At 39.4% G+C, this 24,116-nt stretch overlaps 5 protein-coding genes across 5 annotated transcripts; 4 read left to right on the top strand and 1 right to left on the bottom strand.

Annotated features, from left to right (window-relative positions):
* Positions 1-302: 302 nt before the first annotated feature.
* On the bottom strand, positions 303-7,091 carry LOC107473838 (uncharacterized). The gene is given in 11 exon segments (XM_052257767.1): positions 303-379; positions 538-910; positions 1,037-2,153; positions 2,427-2,933; positions 3,017-3,369; positions 3,529-3,745; positions 3,843-4,112; positions 4,219-4,550; positions 4,895-5,909; positions 6,306-6,859; positions 6,966-7,091. Coding segments are annotated over 10 exon segments (4,794 nt in total). The 3' UTR covers positions 303-379; positions 538-607.
* A 5,190-nt stretch (positions 7,092-12,281) lies between these two features.
* On the top strand, positions 12,282-13,343 carry LOC107473837 (uncharacterized). Its single transcript, XM_016093424.1, has one exon. The coding sequence runs from the start codon at positions 12,282-12,284 to the stop codon at positions 13,341-13,343; it is 1,062 nt and encodes a 353-aa protein (XP_015948910.1).
* A 1,820-nt stretch (positions 13,344-15,163) lies between these two features.
* Positions 15,164-15,664, top strand: LOC107473836 (uncharacterized). Its single transcript, XM_016093423.1, has one exon. The coding sequence runs from the start codon at positions 15,164-15,166 to the stop codon at positions 15,662-15,664; it is 501 nt and encodes a 166-aa protein (XP_015948909.1).
* Positions 15,665-21,927: 6,263 nt separating this feature from the next.
* On the top strand, positions 21,928-23,391 carry LOC127744725 (uncharacterized). The gene is made up of 3 exons (XM_052256885.1): positions 21,928-22,632; positions 22,993-23,108; positions 23,252-23,391. The coding sequence occupies exons 1-2, from the start codon at positions 22,044-22,046 to the stop codon at positions 23,085-23,087; spliced, it is 684 nt and encodes a 227-aa protein (XP_052112845.1). The 5' UTR covers positions 21,928-22,043; the 3' UTR covers positions 23,088-23,108; positions 23,252-23,391.
* On the top strand, positions 23,227-23,900 carry LOC127744912 (rhicadhesin receptor-like; the record flags this gene model as incomplete). The annotated part of the gene is made up of 1 exon (XM_052257766.1): positions 23,227-23,900. A coding segment is annotated over one exon (498 nt), but the record flags the coding sequence as incomplete, so codon positions are not given.
* Positions 23,901-24,116: the final 216 nt, after the last annotated feature.

Here is a 24,116-nt window from a genome sequence, read left to right as displayed (position 1 = left end):
TGGCCCCATAATAGGTGCCAAAATTGTTTTGGTATTCTGAGATATGTCGAGATAGTATGATCTCAACCTCCCTTCTGTGAATAACTAATTCCCTTGCTTGACTTCTCTTACAAAGTGATATGGGTACCCACAAAAAGTATTTCAAATTCGCTAAAAACAGAAAAGGAAAAAAGAAACACTTGACAACAAAAGTCTACTCTTCATTAATAATCTCTTGTTGCAAATTAAACAATATTTACATTGTATACCTATACTTTTCCAAAAGTATATTGATTTACATTGCATTCAGAGCAGCATTTTTACACTTTTTCAACCAATAATCGTCCCCGGCTCTTTCAAAACACATGGTAGCCATGCTATAATTATTTTGATTATATAGCTGCAAAGTAGCAATCACAAATGCATCATATATTGTTTCAAAAATCAATGCATAAAACAATACGTTAATTTGCTGTTGTTTATTAGGCTAACGAAATAAATCACAAAATAGAATGAAGGCATGGCCATAGTGTAATATAATTAACCATAAATAAGTACCTTCATTCCACGCTCCATCCATTCGTGTGAATTAGTTGAGTAATGCTTCATTGCCTCCAAAAAATATACCTTAATTCCACGCTCCATTTGAGTAATAAGCCTCATTAGGTTGGTTCATGAATTGGACAAGACTTTTCTTTTTCCAGTAATCAATCATCGGTCTTGAAAATTCTTCTTTATCTTCACATATCCACAATCTATTCTTACTCCTCGTTACAGCAACATATAACTGCTTAAGTTCAGAGCACAAAACACTGTGCTTGGTTTCATCAAAACTTGCACAAAATACATGCTTTTCCTTCATGAATTGGTATATGACACCCCATTGCCTCTTCAAGGGTGAAGTTGATAAAAAGTTGTATAGTAATACATCCTAAAAAGAAATGCCAAAAAGGGATCAAATGAAAAAACTTAAGAGAAAATATTCTGGGAGAATAATAAACAGAACAATAATCAAAGAAATATAAAGCAAAGCAAATCAAGTTCTTCTAATGGCTACCTCGAATTCAAGCCCTTTGCACTCCAAAATTGTTAAAACAAGAGCTTTTTTCCCCACAAGAGGTAAGATTTCCTCTCGAGTTTCATTATCGCGCACCACGATGGCTTGATTCGCTCCAAACTCAACATTCTTATATCCATTTTCACCAAAAACTGTTTCAATACAATTTCCTAAAAGTATATAGGGGGCTTCCCCAGTTATCAAACTGGTCTCCACCTTCAAAATGTCCACCGAATAGGGGAAGAAATGGAAGAGAAGTTCAACGATACTTTGTGCCAACTTAAGAACCTCGGCTTTACTGCGAAAGTTCTCACTTAACATGAACATATCTGAAATATGACCCTTCTCTTTATTTGATTCAAGCATAAACTTGTTGTAAAAGAGGGCCCTTACATCCTGGAACCTGAAATCGATCCCTCGTCCGATTGTCTGAGCTGTATCCCCACAGAAAATGAATCCTTCCTCTACATTCGGGCAGATATGCTTGAACAAAGCAATCTGAGACATGGTAAGATCCTGCACCTCATCAATATATACAAAGTGCATTAGATCACCTTGGTATCTTGAAGATCTTAACCTTCTATGTAGGTCGCTTACAAAATCAGCCATATCAAACTCTCCCTTGTTCATCTTCATGTTCTCATAGTTTTCGAAGATATCATAGATCAAGTCCCTTTTCGGCACGCTCAAACTTGATCTTCTGCTTTCAGAAAGAGTGAGATAGTCCTTACGGCTCATCTTACCCGTGTTTGTGGCTTCAATACCGCCTTTGATATGCGTCATTATTTCAGTGAACACTTGATAAGAACCAAGGTTCTTGATCTTTTGTGCATTGAAGTGCGGCCAATAGGAGGAATCAAACTTTTCGTAAGTCACTTCCTTGGTTGCTAAGAAAGCCTCCCATGGAAATAAACCTTGGACAAGAGAAGAATTCTTAGCGATCTTGAACCTCTCTACATAAGATCTACCCAAACTCAGATCCATCATCATCAAGAATTTGCGAAATGTAACCACTAGTGGATATGAACTAAATTGAACATTCAGGAATGAATCTGGCAAATGAATATCTTTTACCGACGAACTACTTGCTTCTGATGTTCCCTCTTCAAAAAGCAACCTGTACCATTTGGCATAAAATATGAGTGATGCTAGTACTCTTTCCTTTTTCTTTCCTTTTTTTTTTTCAAAATTTTATTCTATTAAAAAATAGATTTAGCTAAAATATTTTCTAAAAACATTGGTTCTTCCTATGTGTTGGATGCATAAAGGAACAATTAAGTTACATTTTAGATTTAAACTTTTCATTTGTAATTATTTTTAAAGAGAAAGATATCTACTCCGAGCTGCAAGTAATTACAGGCTTCAATTTGTAGAAAGAAAAACCACAAACCTTTCAAACCGAGAGACATGGCATTTCACCTCCTGACATAGTTCAGGACTTAGTGTCACAAATAACTGCCTCAAAACTGGCCTCTCTGTCTCAGCACAAATCTCTTGAGACTTGTCGCAATTCTCAAGTGCACTCGCGCTTCTTTCATATACAAGTTCAACTACCGAATGGTGCAGTTTTTGATTCCGAATCATCTTAGTTGTTAACACAGTTGTTTTCCCCGTTCCGAAACGTCCAAGTAGAAATGTACTCCGGGGATAGAAGATCACTCTGCGCTGTTCTTCTGTTAATGAAATTGGAAGAAGATCCAAATCTATGGCTTCATGGTCACTGTTGGAACAGTATTTCATTAACAGAAGCCACTCCTTATACTTTGACATTTCAGCTTCATTTCTATCTTCACATACAGATACTAATTTCTCTCCTTCGTTTCCTTTATTGTTATCGGCATTCTTTAATTTTTGAATGTTCGTTGAAAGCGGCCAGGTTAGAGGAATCTCAGTGTGCCTGTTGAGAGAGAGAGAGAGGAAGCCTTCTTATCATTTATTCTCATTGCAAAAACTTAACCGCCTAAGACAATTGAAATTTACCTGTAAAAACCTTTCTCTTTGCACCGACTGATATAATCATCAGTGTATGTTGCAAATACATTTCGAAGTCGCTTTGCCAATTTATGAAGATCGTTGGGAGGCAATATGTCCCATATCTTCAAAACCTGCATATAACTCGAATACTTGACTATTTCGATTGAGAAGATCAGATATCTGCTTTCAATTTTGAAACTTTTCAGAATCTCATATGAATCATTGTTCAATAGTTGAACTCGAGTCTTGTTCGGCCTCAATCCATTAGAAAGCCTCTCAAGAAGGTTGATAACTAACTTCTTAGAGTGCTCTGACGGCAGCCTCTTAAACGATCTGAGAAACTTGTCACTGAAGTTAACCTGCAAATCCACACATTATATTATGGAGATAGGGACTGATATGAAGTTTTTTTTTTTCTTTTTGAAGGAAGAAAGAGCTAAACACAATAAACATGGAGTTTATTCAACGTATAACAAGTGAAGAAAAACAGAAAGTAATTAAGTCCAGGACTCACATACCTTCCATCTTGAATTTCTGAATAAGATGCTATTTGTCATAAGCAAATCATCAAATTGATCCATATCTTTTCTTGCATCCAAAATGGCTTTAGAGAATTCTTCATCCTCTTCAGCATTGAAGAAACAGTTACGCTTCTTTACATCAGAGATAATATCCTTCCACACATTTTTATTGTGTGACAAGGCCCTCTCGTTCCCCAAAATCCATAAACAATGCCTAGTAAATATAAAAAATAAAGAAGCTTTTCACAAAGCATAATAACAAAACTGAAACAATATAAAATTCCATAATAACAGAGACAAGATTTAACTACCTCGCCCTTGTGAGAGCAACATTTGTCCTCTGCCGAGACGAAACAAAATCGAGAGACGTCCTGTTATTTGTTCTAACAGTGGACAGAATAATCACATCCTGTTCGCCACCCTGAAATCCATCAATTGATTTAACATTCACAGTAAACTCAACATCGCTGTCATAGATTTTTCCAATTTTTTCCTGGATCGCTGCGACTTGAGCTACATAAGGAGAAACAGGAAACTTGTATTTTTTTTTTTTTTTTACAAAAATATACAATTGATATAATCTTTTAGACATTTCATAGTAATGTTAGTGAAACTGTGAAAGTATATAAGCAAAATTGCAACAATTTAGTATAACATGAAAATTTCTTCAGGTTGAGAATAGTGAACTAACATTTATGCAGATTCTTCACTATTGTCGTTACAATAGCAACCTCGGCAACATTTTTTCGGCTCCGACCAGCCGCAACATACTCTTCTCTTCCCCCAGCCACATTTATAAAAGAATAGGGACCAAAGATTTTCCCAGGGAGATATTTCTTGTTGTATTCAATTCTTTGGACATTTGGAGCGTCAAGAATTTCGTTAGAATAGAAATATGAATTCGGAAATGAACTAATTTCTGGGTGCATCCTGTGCTGCATTCTGAGAAGCTGTTTAGGATGACGAGATATGCTAAGTCTCTCAAATAAGCTTCGTCCAAAACCAACTTCACTTGAGACCTTTTACACAAAAAACAACAGAAAGAAATGTAAATTCGAAATTATCATAGGATGGAAGCATAAATTTACTAAAAGAAATATATAAATTTGGTGAATTATATGTTTGCTATGGTTACATAGTTACAAAACTTGGATAATAATAATATGGAAAAGTATATTGATTGATTTTTAGTGTATAAATAATATTTTTGTCTTTTTAAATTAAAACGTTATCAAATAATAAAAAAAAACTTCAATTATAATTACAATTCTACAAAGTGTTACAAAAATTTTATAGCAACGACAACATTTTGCAACTATAAATTTTGGTATTAGCATATATAAACTTTATTGCAGCTACTTACACTACTTTCTACCATCGAAGGTAGTTGACATTCATCACCAAGAAGGATAGCATGTCTTATTCCTTCAATTTTCATGGCTATGAGCGATTCGCATTCTTTTAACTGTGCCGCTTCATCTATTACCAAAATGTCGAGTGGCTTCATCGCAACAGAATGTAGATTGTAGGAGCCAGAAACAGTGCAAAATAATAATGATGCATTTTGCAAACATGACTCCCGGATCGCCTTAGCTTCAAAAGATTTTGTAAACGGAAATCTGACAAGTGAATCTCTCGCGGCTTTTAAAGCCTCTAGGCATTCATTTCTCTCTTTGCACAATGATTGGTATTCGCCATTTCGAAACAGCAAATCTTCAAAGGAATCAAGTGCCTTCTTCAACAAGACCAAGTTTTGATAGATTTTTTCATACACAATGTCCATGTTTACGTGTGTAAATAAGATAGAAATGCAGCGCCTCAGCCGCAATGCTGTGGACAGAAACTCTTCTCTAAACTTTCCAGTATCATTCCTTTTCAATTCGTAACCATCAAGAAAATAAAACATTTCTCGTAAGCAGGAACTCAGACCTTTATAAGATCCAAAGCATTCTGTGAGCTCCTGCACACGATAATCCAAATATATTTCCTCAACCAATTCCCCATCAACTTTGAGCCTCTCATTATTCCCAAACAAGAGAAAGCTCCCTAAAGAACAGAACGTTTCACGAGATTCCGAATCCTTCACAATACTCACAACGCGTGAAGCGATTTCTTTTATGGCAACATTGGTAGGTGCACATACAAGGACTCTGTATTCCATTTTCATCAGAGCAAAGAGGAGTGTGGCCAAAGTTTTAGTCTTCCCCGTCCCCGGGGGACCCCATATCAGCTTGATCTTTGAGTTGTTATTAGTACAGCTGCACCGAATTCCCGAAAGACATGTATGAATCGCTTTCTTTTGGTAATCATTCAGATTCGATAATAACCTTTCTAAAGAACTGTCATCCCTTAACATTTCACTCACAGAGCAGCATAGAACTTATTACAAGATAAATAATAACACAATAAATTTTTTTATTATATTTGTAGAGAATATTAACATTGTTCATAATAATTTTAATGCGGAGTAATATATATATTCCACAAATCATCAATATAAAATATATGTTAAAACATAAAATTTATATTAAAAACATTAATTATGTGTACATCAAAATCACTCTTATACTAGTATAAAATACATGTTAGAATATAAAATACATATTAAAAATGAGTTAAACAGTAGTTGAGCTAATTTTAGTAAATAATTTTAGTATAAAAATACCAATTTTGTAAAAAGATATATAAAAAGTTAAAAACAATAGATATAAATAGTAGCTAATTTAGTAATTTTGTTAAAGATAATCTGATAATGCATCAAAACATAAAATTAAGCTTTATTTCTCACCGCCGTTTCGCTTGTTGTTAAAACTTGCTTCACTAAATTCAAATTCCCATCCATGTGAAGTGCATTCCAAATTCTTCTATTCGAGCTTATATTTGTCAAGAAGACAAGAAAAAGAGACTTATTATACTTGAATTCATTGGGATCAATATCACTTGATGCCTTCACCTTAACCTTAAGATTTAAATCTTCATCTTCACTTGTTTTGACTACTGAAACAAAAGTCCACATCCTTGCGAACCTCTGCAAACCATTGACGGTTTCCGGTTTATAATCTGTCAAAATTAGAACATCTCCCGGCAGCATTCTGTACGGCTCGTTAGTACGAAGAGTGAATCTGTTTTTCCATTCCCCAATGTTCAAATTGTAGAATTTCCTTCCAAATTTCTTATCATTGTCAATGCTGTTCACTTTTGCGAATGGAGCGTTCTGCAAAACCTCCATACTCGAGCATAGCTGCGCTCGAGTTTCTTCCAATAACGGATATACGAAAGATCCAATGTAATTATTTACCGACTTAAACGACAGCTCAATCCTCTCGACCTGGATTACACACACATCAAAATCAAGGTATAAGATAAAGCAGCATTTAACATTCTTAAGTTAAATATGGAGGGATAGTAATTGTATAGTACGAAAGAACACAAACCTGAGTTTTGTAGAGTTCTTCATTGAGAATATCTTCAATGGACCACGAAAGAATCGTATCCATGAAGCCGTAGTCATTGTTTCTTACTCTGTTCTTGCTGCTGCTAGAACTAGTCTCAGCTTCCATTGTAATTTGTAACCACTAGAGATCAGGTTACACCCAATGTACTGAAGTAGCAGTAGTGTAGTATTATTCTATGTGATCTTTAAATAACTTGGTAGTAAGAAATGGAAGGATTATAAGAAATAAAAAGGCTTTTTAAGGTTACACTAACAAGAGAGAGAGAGAAAGCTTAAATTTGAAGAACCCAAAGAACACAGTAAGTACTTGTGGTTCTTCCAACAATATTCTAAGAATTTTGAAGGTCTAGGGAAGGTACGGTACATATTAAGTGATGTCTCTCTGTTTCTCTTCCTTCGAAGAATTTTGAAGGGAAACGCAGGGAACTGTTTAACTTCTTCTACATGTGTTAATAATTAATTGGATTAACGGATGGCTTCCAATGTCAAAAACTACCTAGTAATAATTAATGGTGATTAATTTTTCATTTATCATTTATTACTTTATTAATTTTTTTAATAAATTTTATTTTATATTTTTATTTGAACGAACTCAACAAAGCATCACCCCTTCTACTTGGACAGGTGTATTTTTCTTTCATGAAAGAATGTTAGAGACCAAGTTTTATGATTTGTAGCCATTAATTAGTTATTATTTGTATTTTTAATGGTATTAAATTTTATCCAATAATATAAAATTATTCTTTTTTTTTTTGCAAGTTAAATAATGACTAAATTTTAATAAAAGTGCCAATTCCCTAAATTTTGACATTGATTTTTACTTTTAAATTTTATTTATATCACCATTTATATAATTGATATCAATATTTTATCATAATTTTTGCTAACTCATTATCTTTTTAATTTCTATTATGGTAATCTTTTACTATTGGATAAGTTCGGTATGAAAAATTTTTGGGATCAACAACCTTTAATATTTTTTGTCATTATTTGGTTAATATATACAAACACTAAATTATCATTTTATTAATTTACAGACATAAATTCTGAAAAATATGGGTGCAAATTATATTAATTTATGGATATAAATTGTGTTGATTTATGTGTACAAAATTTTAATAAATATAAGAGCAAATTATATACTTATATGCAAAACGTCTATAAATATGAATATAAATTATTGCTAACCATGTAACATTGTTTATTCGGTATTTATCACTTGTTAAATATATTATTTATGGTATTTACTTCAATACGATGATAAATTCATATGTATCAGTACGATAAAAATATAAACAAATTAAAAACACGACACATAGATTATAATTTTTATGTTAACATTTAATTTTTCTTTCTTTAAAATATATATCATAGGATTATTTTTACTAAAACATCCTTATAATTTAATAAAAATAAAAAATATTTTTTTAGATAATTGTATAAAAATACTTAAATATCCTTTTCTTTGTGCTAAACAAAAACTATCTTTAAATTAATTAAAATATAGAATTCAATTAACTTTAATTTATATTTTTAAATTTTAAATAATTTATAAAACCAAAACAAAAATACATGAAAAAAATAAAAAATAAAAAAAATTGTTCAGGTTCGTGTTCTTCATCTCCTCCCCCTCATCTTTCTTTTTTCTGCTAAAGAAAAAGAAGAAGCATTTCTATTTTCTCTCTTTTGTCAGAACTACTCATTAATTATCTCTTCTAGTTGTGTGGTTTGAATTTGTTGCAGTTACCAGAGACGAAGTCCATATATGAGACATATTTAATTTCATTCTAAGTAAGTTTAATTATTCTTTGTGAAATGTGAGGAAGGGAAAACAAAGAAAATGATAAAGGAATACTTAAACTCCTATTTTGAGGAAATAACAAATTTAGTAAAAATTTTGAAGAGTAAACAAAAATTCTAAAACGATTTCATCTCAAATAAGATTCCTTTTATTCTTAAATAAAAGTCATGCATTTTCATGCTACAAAACCCCTTGTAGAACCAAAATTTAGAGGGTCATCGAATTTAAAATTTCATTACTAAGATTATAGAACAACTATAAAATTATTACTTGTAGTGTAATCAAATTAAAAGTTTCAAATAAAATAAAACCATAACTATCGAAATTAAAATAGGTCAAATGAAATTCACATGCAATATTTTTTTCTTATCTTTGATTTTCAATTTTCTTGAATCCAAAGGTATGGTCCCCCAAGGTAACAAGTTCCTTTTATATTCTAAGTTATTTTGGCCTCAACCAAGACTAGGAAACTATTCACTTTTTCTCAGCTTGTTAACATTGTTGGATTTCAAGCAAAAAATCATTATAATAAATACATACTCATCATAGCCATTGTTACTGTTTCATGATTTTCTGCTAAAATCAAAGTCAAGAAAACATTAGATGTGTGTTTGTAATAAAAACTTTTGTTTGAAGGGAGTTCTATTTAATTGTGCCGTTTAAGTGGCAATCATCTTGAAAAGTTAAGGATATCACTTTCAAGAAATTGATTCATCTGTAAGCATAGATTTAAATTACATATGATACTTTTAAATTTAATAGAATAACAAATGATTAAGTACTTTTTTATCTGATAGAAAAATATCAGACTCACTTTTAAGTTCTACAATGCTAATTAAAAGAACCAATGCACCTACATAAAAGAAGTCAGAGAAATATTCAAGAGGTTGTTAGGTATTATAAATAAAATTCGTTACAACTGGCAGGTCATGGAGCTGCTGCTTATCAGTTTTGGCAAGAAAATTAAGTGGAACTATCTTGAATCAGAAAGATAGAAAGCAATAAGCTATAGAGAAAATTATTGATCATAAAAGAAGAAATCCGAATTATAGCTTTCTCTCTACAATGAGTTACACTATATACATCAAGTGGCCTCTCTTTATTATATATATACTCTTCACAAAAATTTATGGTTCTATTATACAATGGTAAAACTCACAATATAGGCACGGATAAAAAGAAAGAAAGAAAGCACATGTAAAAACAGAGAATGATACTTAAATAATTAAGTCTAAGTCGGTTAACATCAAACGAAAAATTTTCAAGCACATGGACCCTAGTTTGTTTAAAGGAATTAGATAGGCTCAGTTTAGATAAACAGTTTAATTAAGTTCCTTTTAAAAAAATAGTTTAAATAATAAATGATTATATTAAAAGTAGTTTGTAAATAAGCTATTTTGTATTTGAATTTTTAGTTCTAAAAATGCTTATTTTATAAAAACATGATAAAAAAAAGTAGTAGTATTATGGGTTCTTTTCTAATAAAAATTATGAAAAAGTCCATTTCTAAACTTTATTTACCGAAATGCATTTTGTTTTTTGGTATTGAACAAGTTCGCCGCACACCCGGACGAATTTTCAGCAAACTCTATAAATCGTCTTACTCTGCAGCGTACTTCACTTCAAATATATTAAATTGAGTTTAAAAAGTTAACAATGCTAAACATTATCATCGTCTCCAGAATACACAAGAATAAATTTGTATTTTTTTGGGAAATAGTTATTTTTTTAAATGTAATACTATTTATAATTTTTAATTATTTTTAATTATTAATTTTTAATTATTTTTAAATTATTTTTAATTAATAATTATAATTTTATTCTTCTAGCACGATTTATGCTCTATTCCAAAATGTTATCTGTTACGGCCTGGCCCAAAAGGGAGCTTGGGCCGACCCGACCCAAACACCACCCGACCTGAACGGTCGGACGGTGCGCCCATATCCAACCCGTACATGCGTCCGGGACAGCTGGCCACCACAGCTGTACAAGAAAACTTCGAAGAATGTGGGTTCTGCCCTCGTGGGACCCACACCTGACATGGTATATAAAGGGAGGGTCATACCCCTCCTCCAAGGTACGTCACAAATCCCACCTAACCAACCTCTCACCTGCACACTAACTGACTAGAGCGTCGGAGTGTCTTTGCAGGTGACACCCCCTCCTTCCACGACAAGAGCTCGGCTACCCGGCAGACCCGATCCCAGTACAGGCGCCACCGAAGCGTTCCCACCTCCTCAAGACTCCACCCGAACCGTCCGGTAACAGATCTACCAAACATTGGCGCCGTCTGTGGGAAACGCCTAAATGGAAGTCGTGTCGTGCTTGGGAGACCAAGGCCGAGCAGCTGGCGTAGAGGGGGCAGCCTCTGTCACCTCACCCGGAGGGCGACGAAGGTCCCCCCGACAACGCACGGAAACACGCACAAGGACGCGAGAGACGCGACCCTTCGGAGGAACTGGCAGTGACAGCGGTAGAATAATGCAGGAGCTACGCCATAGGGTCCAGAACCTGGAACGACAACTAGCCGATCAGGAGCATGATCGACGAACCACCGATCCTAGCTACTCCCCATCCCCTGAAAGCCTGGAGAGAGATTCCCACCGGAGTCGCTCCCGGCACGCCTCCGCTTCCAGAACGGAAGCGGAGAGCACCCGAGAAGATTCGCCCATCCCGAGAAAACGAAACGACACAATCATCTACTCCCGAGGCAAAAAAACGCGCCACACAGAACGAGATCGTGAAGACGGGAAGGGGAGACCTGTGAGGACACGGCGACCCGTGATAATGGGCGCCACCCCGTTCCATCGGTTCATCCTTGAGGTCCAGTTGCCGAAGCACTTCGACAAACCAACGGACATGAGGTACGATGGAACCCAAGACCCTCTGGAACACCTCACGGCCTTCGAGGCTAGAATGAATCTGGAGGGAGTAGAAGACGAGGTGAGGTGCCGGGCCTTCCCGGTCACCCTGGCAGGACCCACGATTCGATGGTTTAACGGCCTCCCGCAGGGATCCATCTATGGATTTTCGGACATCAGTGGCGCCTTCTTAGCTCAATTCACAACACGAATAGCAAAGGCAAAGCACCCGATCAACCTGCTCGGGATAACCCAAAGGCCCGGAGAACCGACCAGAAAATACCTGGACCGCTTCAACGACGAATGCTTGGAAATTGACGGCCTAACCGACTCGGTGGCCAACCTCTGTCTGACGAACGGCCTCCTTAACGAGGACTTCCGGAAACACCTTACCACGAAACCGGTTTGGACGATGCATGAAATCCAAACGGTAGCCAAGGAATACATAAATGACGAGGAAGTCAGCCAGGTCGTTGCTGCCAATAAACGGCACTGCGGCTACAATTAACCTAGGCAACAAGGTAACGGAGAGAGACAGAAAGAACAAGCCAAAGAGGGAGGGCCGAGCAAGGCGCCCAGACCATTTCCCTGGATCGGGAAATTCACCAACTACACTCCGCTCACTCTCCCCATCATGGAAGTTTACCAGCAAATAGCCGAGAAAGGAATCTTGTCGAAACCCCGTCCACTCAAGGACCGCATGGGGGGAAACAAGAGCCTCTACTGTGACTACCACAAGGGCTATGGACACCAAACACGGGACTGCTTTGACCTGAGGGATGCACTAGAGCAAGCGATAAGGGACGGTAAACTTTTAGAATCCTCCCACCTTATAAGGGAGCCGAGGAGGCGACATCGCGACCAAGACGAGGAAGGCAAGACCCGATCGGCAAAGCAGCGACAAGAGCCAGAAGACAAAGACCACGGCCTCACCGTGATAAACGTAGTAACCACCAAAAACACCGCACCAAGGTCGAGATCGGCGCACAAGAAAGACGCCAAGATTCTGGCGGTCTCCTCCGCGCCGATGCGAAGCTCTAAAAAGCCCCCCTCTATCTCCTTTGGCCCAAAAGATCAGTGGTTCGACGAGGCCCCTGAAAATCCACCCATGGTCATCACGGTCAGGGTAGGAACAGGCCTCGTCAAACAAATCCTTATTGACACAGGCGCAGATTTGAACATTATGTTCCGCAATGTGTTCGACGCACTGGGATTAAGGGATGCCGACCTATCGACTCATCAGCACGGGTTCATCGGGTTAGGCGACCACTTCATCAAGCTAGATGGAGTAATATCCCTGCCGATATCCGTGGAACAGGCCCAAGGCCGAAGATCGGCAATGGCAGAGTTCGTGGTTCTCCGAGATTTCACGGCCTACAACATCATCTTGGGGAGGAAGACGATTAACGATGTTGAAGCAATAATCAACACAAAGCTACTAGTCATGAAGTTTGTTACCGACGACGGATCCATAGGGTCCATAAGGGGAGATCTAGAAACGGCGGTTGCTTGCGACAATGCCAGCCTCTCCCTAAAGAAGAAATCTAAAGAGGCGTCGGGGGTGTTCCTGGCTGACCTAGACGCTAGGGTAGACGACAAGCCCAGACCGGAACCAGAGGGGGACCTGAAAAAGTTCAGGGTCGGTGAAACGGAGGAAAAGTTCACGTTTGTCAATAGAAACTTCCACATGAATTGAAGGAGCCACTGGTAGAAATGATCAGGGCCAATGGGGATTTGTTCGCCTGGACACCGACCGACATGCCGGGCATAGACCCTGAGGTTATGTCACACCACCTGGCCGTCAAGTCGGAAACACGCCCGGTAGCCCAACGGAGAAGAAAGATGTCACGGGAGAGGGCGGAGGAGGTGGCCAGGTAGACGGCCAGCCTCCTAGAAGCAGGTTTCATACGAGAACTACACTACTCGACCTGGCTCTCGAATGTAGTTCTGGTAAAGAAGCACAGCGGCAAATGGAGAATGTGCGTAGACTACTCCGACCTTAACAAGGCATGCCCTAAAGATTATTTCCCCCTCCCCAACATAGATGCACTCGTCGACACGGCGGCGGGCTACCGGTATCTGAGCTTCATGGATGCCTACTCCAATTACAATCAGATACCGATGCACCGACCCGACGAGGACAAGACAGCATTTATAACGCCTGGGGGAATCTTCTGTTATAAGGTGATGCCATTCGGCCTAAAAAATGCAGGGGCAACATACCAAAGGCTGATAAACAAAATATTTCGCAACCTCATAGGCAAGACAGTGAAAGTCTATGTAGACGACATCCTCGCGAAAACAACGCGACCCGACGACCTCCTAAATGACCTGGCAAATGTATTCGCGTCTCTCCGACAACACGGCATGAGGCTCAATCCCTTCAAATGTGCCTTCGCCATGGAAGCTGGAAAGTTCCTTGGGTTCATGATAACCCAAAGGGGGGTAGAAGCTAACCCTGAGAAATGCCAAGCGATACTCCAGATGAAAAGCCCGGGTTGTATCAAGGACGTCTAGAGATTGGCAGGACGACTTACCTCGTTATCCCGTTTTCTCGGAGCTTCGGCAACAAAAGCCCTCCCCTTCTTTAACCTCATGAGGAAAGGGATAGCGTTTGAATGGACGCCCGCATGCGAGGAAGCTTTTAGACACTTCAAGGAAATCCTAGCAACACCCCCTGTGCTCGAGAAGCCAAAGGACAGGGAGCCGTTATACCTATATCTCGCCATAACAGGAGAAGCCCTGGCTGTGGTTTTGGTACGAGAAGAAAGAAGGGCTCGGCAGCCAGTCTATTTTGTGATCAAAGCCCTACAAGGGGCAGAACTAAGGTACAGTAAGCTGGAAAAGCTAGCTCTGGCACTCTTGACCTCTTCACGGAGGTTAAAACAATACTTCCAAGGTCACCAGATTGTCGTAAGGACGGACCAAGGAATCTGACAAGTACTCCAAAAACCCGATTTGACGAGAAGGATGATGACTTGGTCCATTGAACTTTCCCAATATGACATACGGTACGAACCCCGACAAGCAATTAAGGCGCAAGCGATGGCTGACTTCCTAGTAGAAGTGACGGGGGATCCAACCGAAGAGACGTGCACACGGTGGAAGCTCCACGTGGACGGAGCCTCCAATCAGACGTTTGGGGGCGCCGGGATCATCCTGGAAAGTCCAGCCGGGGTCGTATACGAACAGTCGATCAAGTTCGAATTTTCCGTCTCGAATAACCAAGCAGAATACGAAGCCCTCATAGGGGGCTTAGCCCTAGCAACGGAGGTTGGAGCGACAAGGTTGGAAATATGCAGCGATTCATAGGTAGTCACCTCCCAAGTAAACGGGAGTTACCAAGCCAGAGACTCACTATTACAAAAATACTTGGAGAAAGTCAAGGATTTGAGCCAGAAGTTTGAGGAGGTCACGATCAACCACGTTCCAAGGGAAAGGAACATACGGGCAGATCTCCTATCAAAATTGGCTAGCACCAAACCGGGAGAAGGCAACCGATCTCTCATCCAAGGTATGGTGAGGGAGCCGGCGGTCACTCTGCACCTGTCAAGGCTAAGCCCCTCATGGTTGGACCCCATCACCAGCTTCTTAGAAAACGGCAAACTCCCCGACGACGAAAAAGATGCCAAGAAACTGAGAAGGGAAGCAGCCAAGTACGCGATCATCCAGGGTCATCTGTTCAGAAAAGGATTCAGCCAGCCCCTATTGAAATGTCTACACCCCGACCAAACGAACTACGTCCTCAGGGAAATCCATGAAGGGTGTTGCGGCCATCACATAGGGGGCAAAGCCCTAGCAAGAAAGTTAATCCGAGCTGGATACTATTGGCCATCAATGATGGCAGACTCTAAAGAATTCGTCAGAAAATGCGTCAAGTGTCAAGAGAACGCCAATTTCCACAAGGCACCGGCCTCCGAGCTAAGCCTGTTAACGTCTTCCCGGCCATTCTCACAATGGGGAGTTGACTCTTGGGGCCCTTCCTGGTTGGTCCTGGACAAGTCAAGTACCTCATAGTCGCCATTGACTACTAAACCAAATGGATAGAGGCCGAGCCACTGGCGAGCATAACCTCCTCCATATGCAGGAAGTTCATGTGGAGACAAGTGATAACACGATTCGGCATCCCGGAGATCATTATCTCAGACAACGGTACACAATTTACCGACAAGAAGTTCACGGAGTTCCTCACCGGCCTGGGTATAAGGCAGAAGTTCTCCTCGGTAGAACATCCCCAAACAAACGGACAGGTCGAGTCCGCCAACAAGATCATCTTGTTAGGGCTTAAGAAGCGACTAGATAATAAGAAAGGTGCTTGGGCCGACGAACTCACCTCGGTCCTCTGGTCCTACTGTACAACAGAGCAGTCGTTAACTGGGGAGACCCCCTTCCGACTAACATACGGGCTAGATGCGGTAATACCCGTGGAAATCGGGGAACCAAGCCCGCGACTACTTTTGAAGGGAGTAGGGGAAGCCGTGGAGAATGACCTAATAGATGAAGCCAGAGAAATGGCCCACTTGACGGAAACGGCGCTGAAGCAAAGAATGGCCCTACGTTACAATACTAAAGTGCTCAAAAGAGAGTTTAAACCAAACGACCTCGTCCTGAGGCGCAACGACATCGGCTTACCGACCCCGGGGGAGGGCAAGCTGGCGGCAAATTGGGAAAGTCCCTACAAAGTTAAAGAAGCGATGGGTAAAGGCGCTTTCAAGTTGGAAAGGCTCGATGGCAAAGAAGTCCCAAAAACGTGGAACGAGCAACTTGAGAAGATTCTACTCCTAGCACATGAGGCGACATGCCGACCAATCGAGCTAAGTATTTAATCCATGGAATTGTACTTTTCGCTAGGGTCTATAGACCTTTCGTGCAATTACCGACTAAGATATACTTGTGCAAAGTTTCGTTTCTTTTGTTTTGTTCACTCTTCTTGGACGACTCATTGCGCAAACGAATTCCACGCAACGTGACAGCGACACACGGCCCCGGGACTGATCACCCCGGTAGCCCATCGACTACCACAATAGCAAACGGCTACACTGAAAAGCCACGACCTGGCTCAGCCGGAATATCATCAATACGGTAGAATGAATGGCAATTACAAACCAATAATGGTGAATATAAACGACAACACAACCAGGCAAATAAGAAAGTATTAACTTTGATAAAACGGGCAAACAACCCAAGAAACCAACTGTTCACAAAAGGCAAAACATAACGGCTAACCAAAAGTTTCATACAGAACAAGAGAAATCATTTTTTAGGAACGTCAACAATCTTGCCGTCCTTGATCACCTTGAAGACGCCAATTGTCGACGTGTCGAAATCAGGAGCAACAATTTTGACCTGAGCTTTAAGGGCCTCCTCGGTCACCAGGATCGCGCCCTTCCCCTGCTTAACGACGTCTTTATACTTTGTCTTCAACCCTGCAAGCTCATTTTCGACAGCCTCTTTCTCTTTCTCCAACGCGGACACCCGCCCTTGAGCAACGCCGACCTGACTCTCTAAAGTCATTTCCCGCTCGACAAGCCGGGAAACCGTGGCGTCCGACACTTCTAATTTTTTCTCGGCGGTAGAGGCTTTCTTCTCAGCAGCGGAGGCTTTCTTCTCGGCAGCATCGAGCTTCTCATTGAATTGGGTCAGTTGTTCCCGAAGAGTTTCAACTTCGCGCTTAAGCTCATTATTGGCCTTCCCAGCAGACTCCAACCTCCTGCGAAGAGATTCCATCCCGGACAACTTAAACTCGGCCTTCTGAGCTATCACTGCGCCGCGCAAGAGGGTACGATACATCCACCTCGCTTGCCCAGCAAGAGATGACTCGTGGAAGTGCTCTTCAGTGCTGGGAATCAATTGAGAATCTATAAAATTCCCGGCATCAAAATTATTCTCCATCACAGTGAGAACCCCCTCGGGACTACTGGACGTCCTCCTCCTTTTGAGGCTGGGCACCTCCTCCACCTCATCGTCGGCCGATGGGTTGGACGTCGAACCCCCAGTGCCAACCACTTCGCGGAAGGGGGAAATGCGCACTTCCTTGTCACTTTGAGCCAAGGCACCCTGAGCCGAGGTACCGGTCTCACCGGCCACAGCCCCTTGCTCGGAAGTGGCCTTGTTCTTGTCCTCCGGGGGAGCTGTCGACTTCTCATTGGCCGCCTCATTGTCACTTGCACATAAAAAGGTCTGGAACAAGTTAGGAAGACCCGTTATCTCGGCAGACATTCCCACTGTAACAAGAAAAGAAAATTCATTAGTCGCAACGAAATATTGGGAAAAGCAAGAAACTAAAGGCAAAGCAAGTTAAAACTTCTCACAAATATAGTTCCGACCGACTTCCCAGTCACCCATGAGGAGGTGAGGATTCACGTGATTCCTCCCGAAAACTGCCAGTAACACATCGGCAATCTTCCTATCCATCGCAGACATACCCTTGTAGGATACTTTAATAAAGGCATTGGACCCCGCCCCGAAGCTCCAATAGGTCGGGATGAGGCGTGCCCCTTCTAACGATAGCCAAAAAGGATGACGACCTTTGACGGGGCGGACCTTGAAATACTTATCTTTGAACCCGTGGTAGGAGTCCTCAAACAAGCCAAAAATCCTCCGACCTTGGGCAGACCGGAAGGACATGAACCCCTTTTTTATGTTTCCCTTCCTTCGAAGGGTTTGTAAGGTTAAAAAAGAAAAGGAAAACATCCACGGACACCGGCAACTCGAGATATTCACAGACCATCTCGAAACAGCGGATCGAAGCCCAACTGTTCGGATGCAGCTGTGACGGTGCCACGGAAACCCGACCCAGAAGCGCCATTTGGAAGGCGGAGAAAGGAATACGAACCCCCACTTGAGTAAACATGGATTTATAGAACCAAATCCAATCGGCAACTCGGGGAGCGTGAAAGTTGATCTCGTATAAACGCTCGTGGGGAGCTGGGATGAAGACGTCGTAGTTGGACTCCTCGTCAGTTCCGCCGCAAAGATACTCTTTTTGACGGAACTCAGTGAGCTCTTCCTCGCCCATTTGATTGGGGGAGTCCCTCAGATCGGAAACAACCCAGGCGTAGGGGTCGTACGCCGCAGGAGAGGGGGAAGCCCGGGAGGCGATGCGAGCCATACCTACATGGGGGGACCATCCAATCAGTCTAAGTGGTCGGGTACTCGGAGTGACTGCAGAAACTCTATTATGCAACTAAGGCTAAATTCGGCTAAAAAAGATAAGACCCAAACAAACGATGGCAACTCCCCCCCCCCTTTAACACACCTACTTAGGGCCTAAAATCAACCATCATGCAAAGCTAAACAAACGACATGCACAAAAAGGAAGCAATAGCAGAAGCAAAAGAACAGCGAAAGAGGACAAAAAAGATGCACAATTACCTGCACTAATAGCAAAGATCCGAAAGGAAGACAACGACGACGCCCTGGAACTGCTGAGGGAGAAAAAGAAGGAGATGGCAGGATCGGAAACGGAAGGATAAACGTCAAATAAACACCAAAGGCGTTGCAAAACAGTTTTAAACCACCACCAAAAGGAGCGCGAAAGCCGAGGGACATATTAGTCTTTGCACAAAGGATTTTAAACCCATTATGAGCATTTAATGCTCCACACGAAAAACGAGGCGATAACTGATCATCCCAACAACAAACAGGCACGCGCGCAAGAGGCACGTCCCCTCCACGGACGGCTGAATTGGCGACAACGCGTGAGGTCAGAAATAACACGCCTCCAACAGCCCACGCGACTGTTGCTGACGCGTCGGGGGCACTGTTACGGCCTGACCCAAAAGGGAGCTTGGGCCGACCCCACCCAAACACCACCCGACCTGAACGGTCGGACGGTGCGCCCATATCCAACCCGTACATGCGTCCGGGACAGCTGGTGACACCCCCTCCTTCCACGACAAGAGCTTGACTACCCGGTAGACCCGATCCCAGTACAGTACAGGTGTCACCGAAGCGTTCCCACCTCCTCAAGACTCCACCCGAACCGTCCGGTAACAGATCTACCGAACATTATCCATACATAAATCGTGATAGAATATGATATATAATATAATATTTAATAAATATTATCCTAACATGATTTATATATAAATTAATTTAGGGGATTTGCGTTTTCGATTTTTATTGAAGGAATCAAGTAAATTTAATCTTTTTTATTTTATTTAAATAAAAAAAACCTTTATTCTTAATTAAAAAAAGAAAATTTTTGTGACAATGAAATGATTAATTGAGAGGAACAAATTATTGCATTTTCTCCTTTCTTAGTAATCCCTAATTATTACATCCCACCTCAAATATATTTTATTTGAAAAATTATTTTAAAGTATGCTAGTTTTCTTTACTTTAATTTCTTTATTACATCAACTTTAATCTGTACTAGCATCTAAATAGGTCATTTTTTTATCTTTTATATAAAACAATTAATACACAAATAATTAATTTAATAGTTTAATTTTTTTTAATATATAAGCTAAAGGTACTAAATTCAAATATTTATAATAACTATTGTTGAATTATTTATACGCAGAAAAAAGATTAACAACAATGACGAATAGTTATAAGTGGAGCAGTTATTTAATTTTCTTACAATTGCAACAGTTATTTACTTCTTTTGTGGATTAATGACTTTTTTTAATTAAAAACAAAAAAGTATTATTATTATTTTATTCATAAATTTGATTTGTAAAATAAATTATTTGAGGGCAAATAGTGTCTATAAAAATTAAACACAAACTCTGGTATTAGCTTTATACATTGGTATAGATTTAGCCACTGAGCACTAAGATTAGTTAGTTCAAAAACATCTCCTTCAAAAAAACTCTGGGTCCAAATGAATTTAAATTTAAACATCAAAGTCAACATCATTTAAATTTAAATTCTATGCCAACTAACTCCAACTAAATATGATTAATATTATTTTAAATCTTATTATTTAACTTTGTTAGACTTAATTTATAAAAATACTTAAATGTATAACATTACTCAAACTGAAAATAATCAAATTATACAGGAATAAAACTCAAAGCAAACTAATAAAACTTAATTTTTTTTCTTTTTTTTTTTTCTACTGACATTCGATTGATGATATACTCCATTATTCATGGTTTTGAGATTGTAAATCTAAAAAATAAGTTTTTATTGACATATATATCAACCAAATTGATGCTACAATAATGGGCATCCCCTAAGAATTAATGTTAGGAAAGGTTAAAAGAAAAGAAAAGAAAACAGTGGAAAATATAATAACTAACTGAGAAAATTATTTCAAGAAACGGTTGATATCCCATGCATCAGCGTCTTCACTGTTCTTCTCTAGTTCTCCCCAGAAGATTCAGAATCTTGATCCATGTCATCTTCATCAGTATTGAGTATGGTGATATAAAGGTTGACACCAATCTGCCACTCACGCAAGTTATCCATATCAAATTCAGACTCATCAATGATCTCCCTTGCGAAGTCGCATATGCCAGGAAGAATTCGATCTAATATCTCAGGTGGAATTGGAGCCGCCGAAAACATGTCTCGCAAGCTCTGTCTGTCATTCATGCTGAGTTCCATAAAACGATACAACTTATGCCAAGGAACCAAGAAGGAGGTGACGTCATCAGTGATGGATGATAAACAAGAAAAGTCGTCATCAACAAGGTGTGGCTCAGAGGTTGAGTTTCTGTAAGGTTTTGTAGGTTGCAGAAACTGATTGATACATCGAAATTTGATGAGGAAGTTATCATCAGGAAGTGTTTGTTCATACTCCATTATAAGCGTTTTGGATGGTTCTCCAGAGTAGGTGAGTTCCGTCGAATAGGTGGCAGTCCTCATAGCGATGGAAAGAGATGAAGAAACTGAATCGATATGTTATTAAGAACTGCTTCAGGTTCTTTGCCTCATTGCCTCATTGCCTATATATATGTGATGATAACCAAGATTGATATAGGAACATTATTCTGTGTTTTAATTACATTTAATAATGTAACAGAATAATAAATTAGGAAATTAGTTTGTTAAATATATGATTTCGTTTTGATAATTTTCTTGAAAGGTGATTGCTACGGTACGATGATAAATTAATACGTACCGATACGTTTAAAACGTGGACAAATAACAATAAGTTATGTGGAATTTATTTTCCACGTCAGCATTTAATTTTTTCTTTTTTAAATATATAATATATCACCACTTTTACTAAAACACCCTTTTAATTAAATAAAAATAAAAAATAAATTGTATTTAATTTTAATAAAAAGACTTAAACATCCTTCTTTTATTTGATTAGTCATTAAATGAAAGTCTGGGTAACAAATCCTTCGGTGCTGAAACCAGTGAAACTAGTGTAATCAGCATAGACAACACAAGTCATCATGAAGAAACTAAAATAATTGGTGTAGCTGTAAATGGAATGGATGAAGGAGCTAACTTGGAAGATGATCTCAACCAGACTGACATGTTATTGGAAGTCAACCAATCAAGTGACTTATCCAAGAATGGGCATGCTGGTGAAATTGATAAAACTACTCGTGATCTATGTGGGGAACCTGCTAGCAATCAGGAGAAAAGACCGGTTATTTCAGATTATGTAATCGATGAGCCCACAGGAAAGTCAATGGTCATAGAGTGCAAAGATATAGATCCTAAATCAGAAACCCAGGAAGATGTCAGAGAACATGAGGAATGCAATAAATCTGTTGGTACTTCTTCTGAATCACATCCAGCACAGGATGAAGGACTATTACTGAAGGCCACAGAAGATGTTGGGAAGCATTCATCACTGCCTACTATAAATTCTGAGCCAGCTGCTCAGAATGATTCTTCTGTTAAACATGATCAAGGTGGTCAGGCTGGCAAGGAAATTTCTGGGGTTTCTGCGACGCCTGTTCAAGATCAAAGTGGTAATGACATGGTTAAACATATTTCATCTGGAATCGATGCTTTGGTTTACTCCAGTAGCCGGTGTGACAGTTTGGAAGCCAATTGGGGATCTGTTTCAGGTATATACACCTTTATTTTCGTAAAGGAAAACAATTTAGTCACATAGAAACATTATTTTTATCTAAAAAAAACATTGTGTAGATCTCGTCTCTTTTGCATCAATAATATTGACCCATTGTTATACCTGTGTTGGGATCCATGTAAGTCATTTTCCTTCATCCTTATGTGATCTGATGATGAGTTTTACCTTGGTGTACAACATTTTGGCTATGAAAAAAAAGACGTTCGGGAAAAAAATTGACATTTCAATGTTAGAAACAAAATTAGAACTTAACTCAAACGTCAGAGACAAACAGAATTTCATCCTTCATTTTTTATCACTATTTTTAGCAGTTGCTGCATTTAACTTTCATTGACAGGCTTTAATGGTGTATCTCTGTATTTTCCCCCCCTAAAGGGCATATCTCTTAGATTCCCACGGCTAGTTCGAGTTCGACCTGACAAAACACCCTAGCAGGCCTCATCATCTAAGCAGGTAAAGTATAATCTTCACAAGTTCTTACATAAACTTGTAGCATCATTGTTGGGTGCATTAGGTCAATGACAAAATTAATTAATTAGATAATTACTGTGGTTAATTAGTTTTCATAATCTGTTGTCCTGTTGGGAACATATTAGCAAAACCAGGTGTGGCAGCAAACACAACCTTCGGTTCCATTGTAACAGGAGCCAACGTTGAAAAGATCCCAGGATTGAACACACTTGGTGTGTCTCTGTCACGCATTGACTATGCCCCAGGTGGACTCAACCCACCCCACACACACCCACGTGCCACTGAGATTGTGTTTGTTCTTGAAGGTCAACTTGATGTTGGGTTCATAACAACATCCAATGTTCTCATATCAAAGACCATCTACAAGGGTGAGATCTTTGTCTTCCCAAAAGGGTTGGTTCATTTCCAGAAGAACAATGCCAATGAACCTGCTGCAGTTATTTCAGCCTTCAACAGCCAATTGCCTGGAACACAGTCTATTCCTCTGACTTTGTTTGCTGCCACCCCACCGGTCCCGGATAACGTGTTGACCAAGGCATTCCAGGTTGGTACCAAGGAGATTGAGAAAATCAAGTCTAGGCTTGCTCCCAAGAAGTAATTGTTATATTAGGAATGATATATACTTGATTGGTATATGTATGCTTTAATAAGGTCTTTGTTGTTTTTGTGTATTTGTCTCTCTCATTCAATCTCTCTTTGTTGCCTCACAATTCATCATGTATGTTTGGAAAACTCATAAAAGCAAATAATGGGACATATTCATTTCTTTTATAATTGGAATTTAAAAGGTGCTATCAGCATGCTTTGTTCTTTTTGTTAATCATAATGTGTGTGTGTGTGTGGTGTATTATTTAGTGTTGACTTACTAGTTCTCAACAGTGCTACTCCTTGTTGCTTATCTATCAGTGCCTTATAATAACAAGAATATTAAAGTTATTGCCTCCTATGCCTCATCTTACTCTCTTTCCCGTTCTTCTATAACCTTCCAAT

This window comes from Arachis duranensis, chromosome 2, assembly GCF_000817695.3.
Source record: "Arachis duranensis cultivar V14167 chromosome 2, aradu.V14167.gnm2.J7QH, whole genome shotgun sequence".
In the NCBI taxonomy this organism is placed as follows: domain Eukaryota; kingdom Viridiplantae; phylum Streptophyta; class Magnoliopsida; order Fabales; family Fabaceae; genus Arachis; species Arachis duranensis.
Note: the sequence above shows the minus strand (reverse complement) of the source record. Positions and strands in the feature narration are given on the sequence as shown.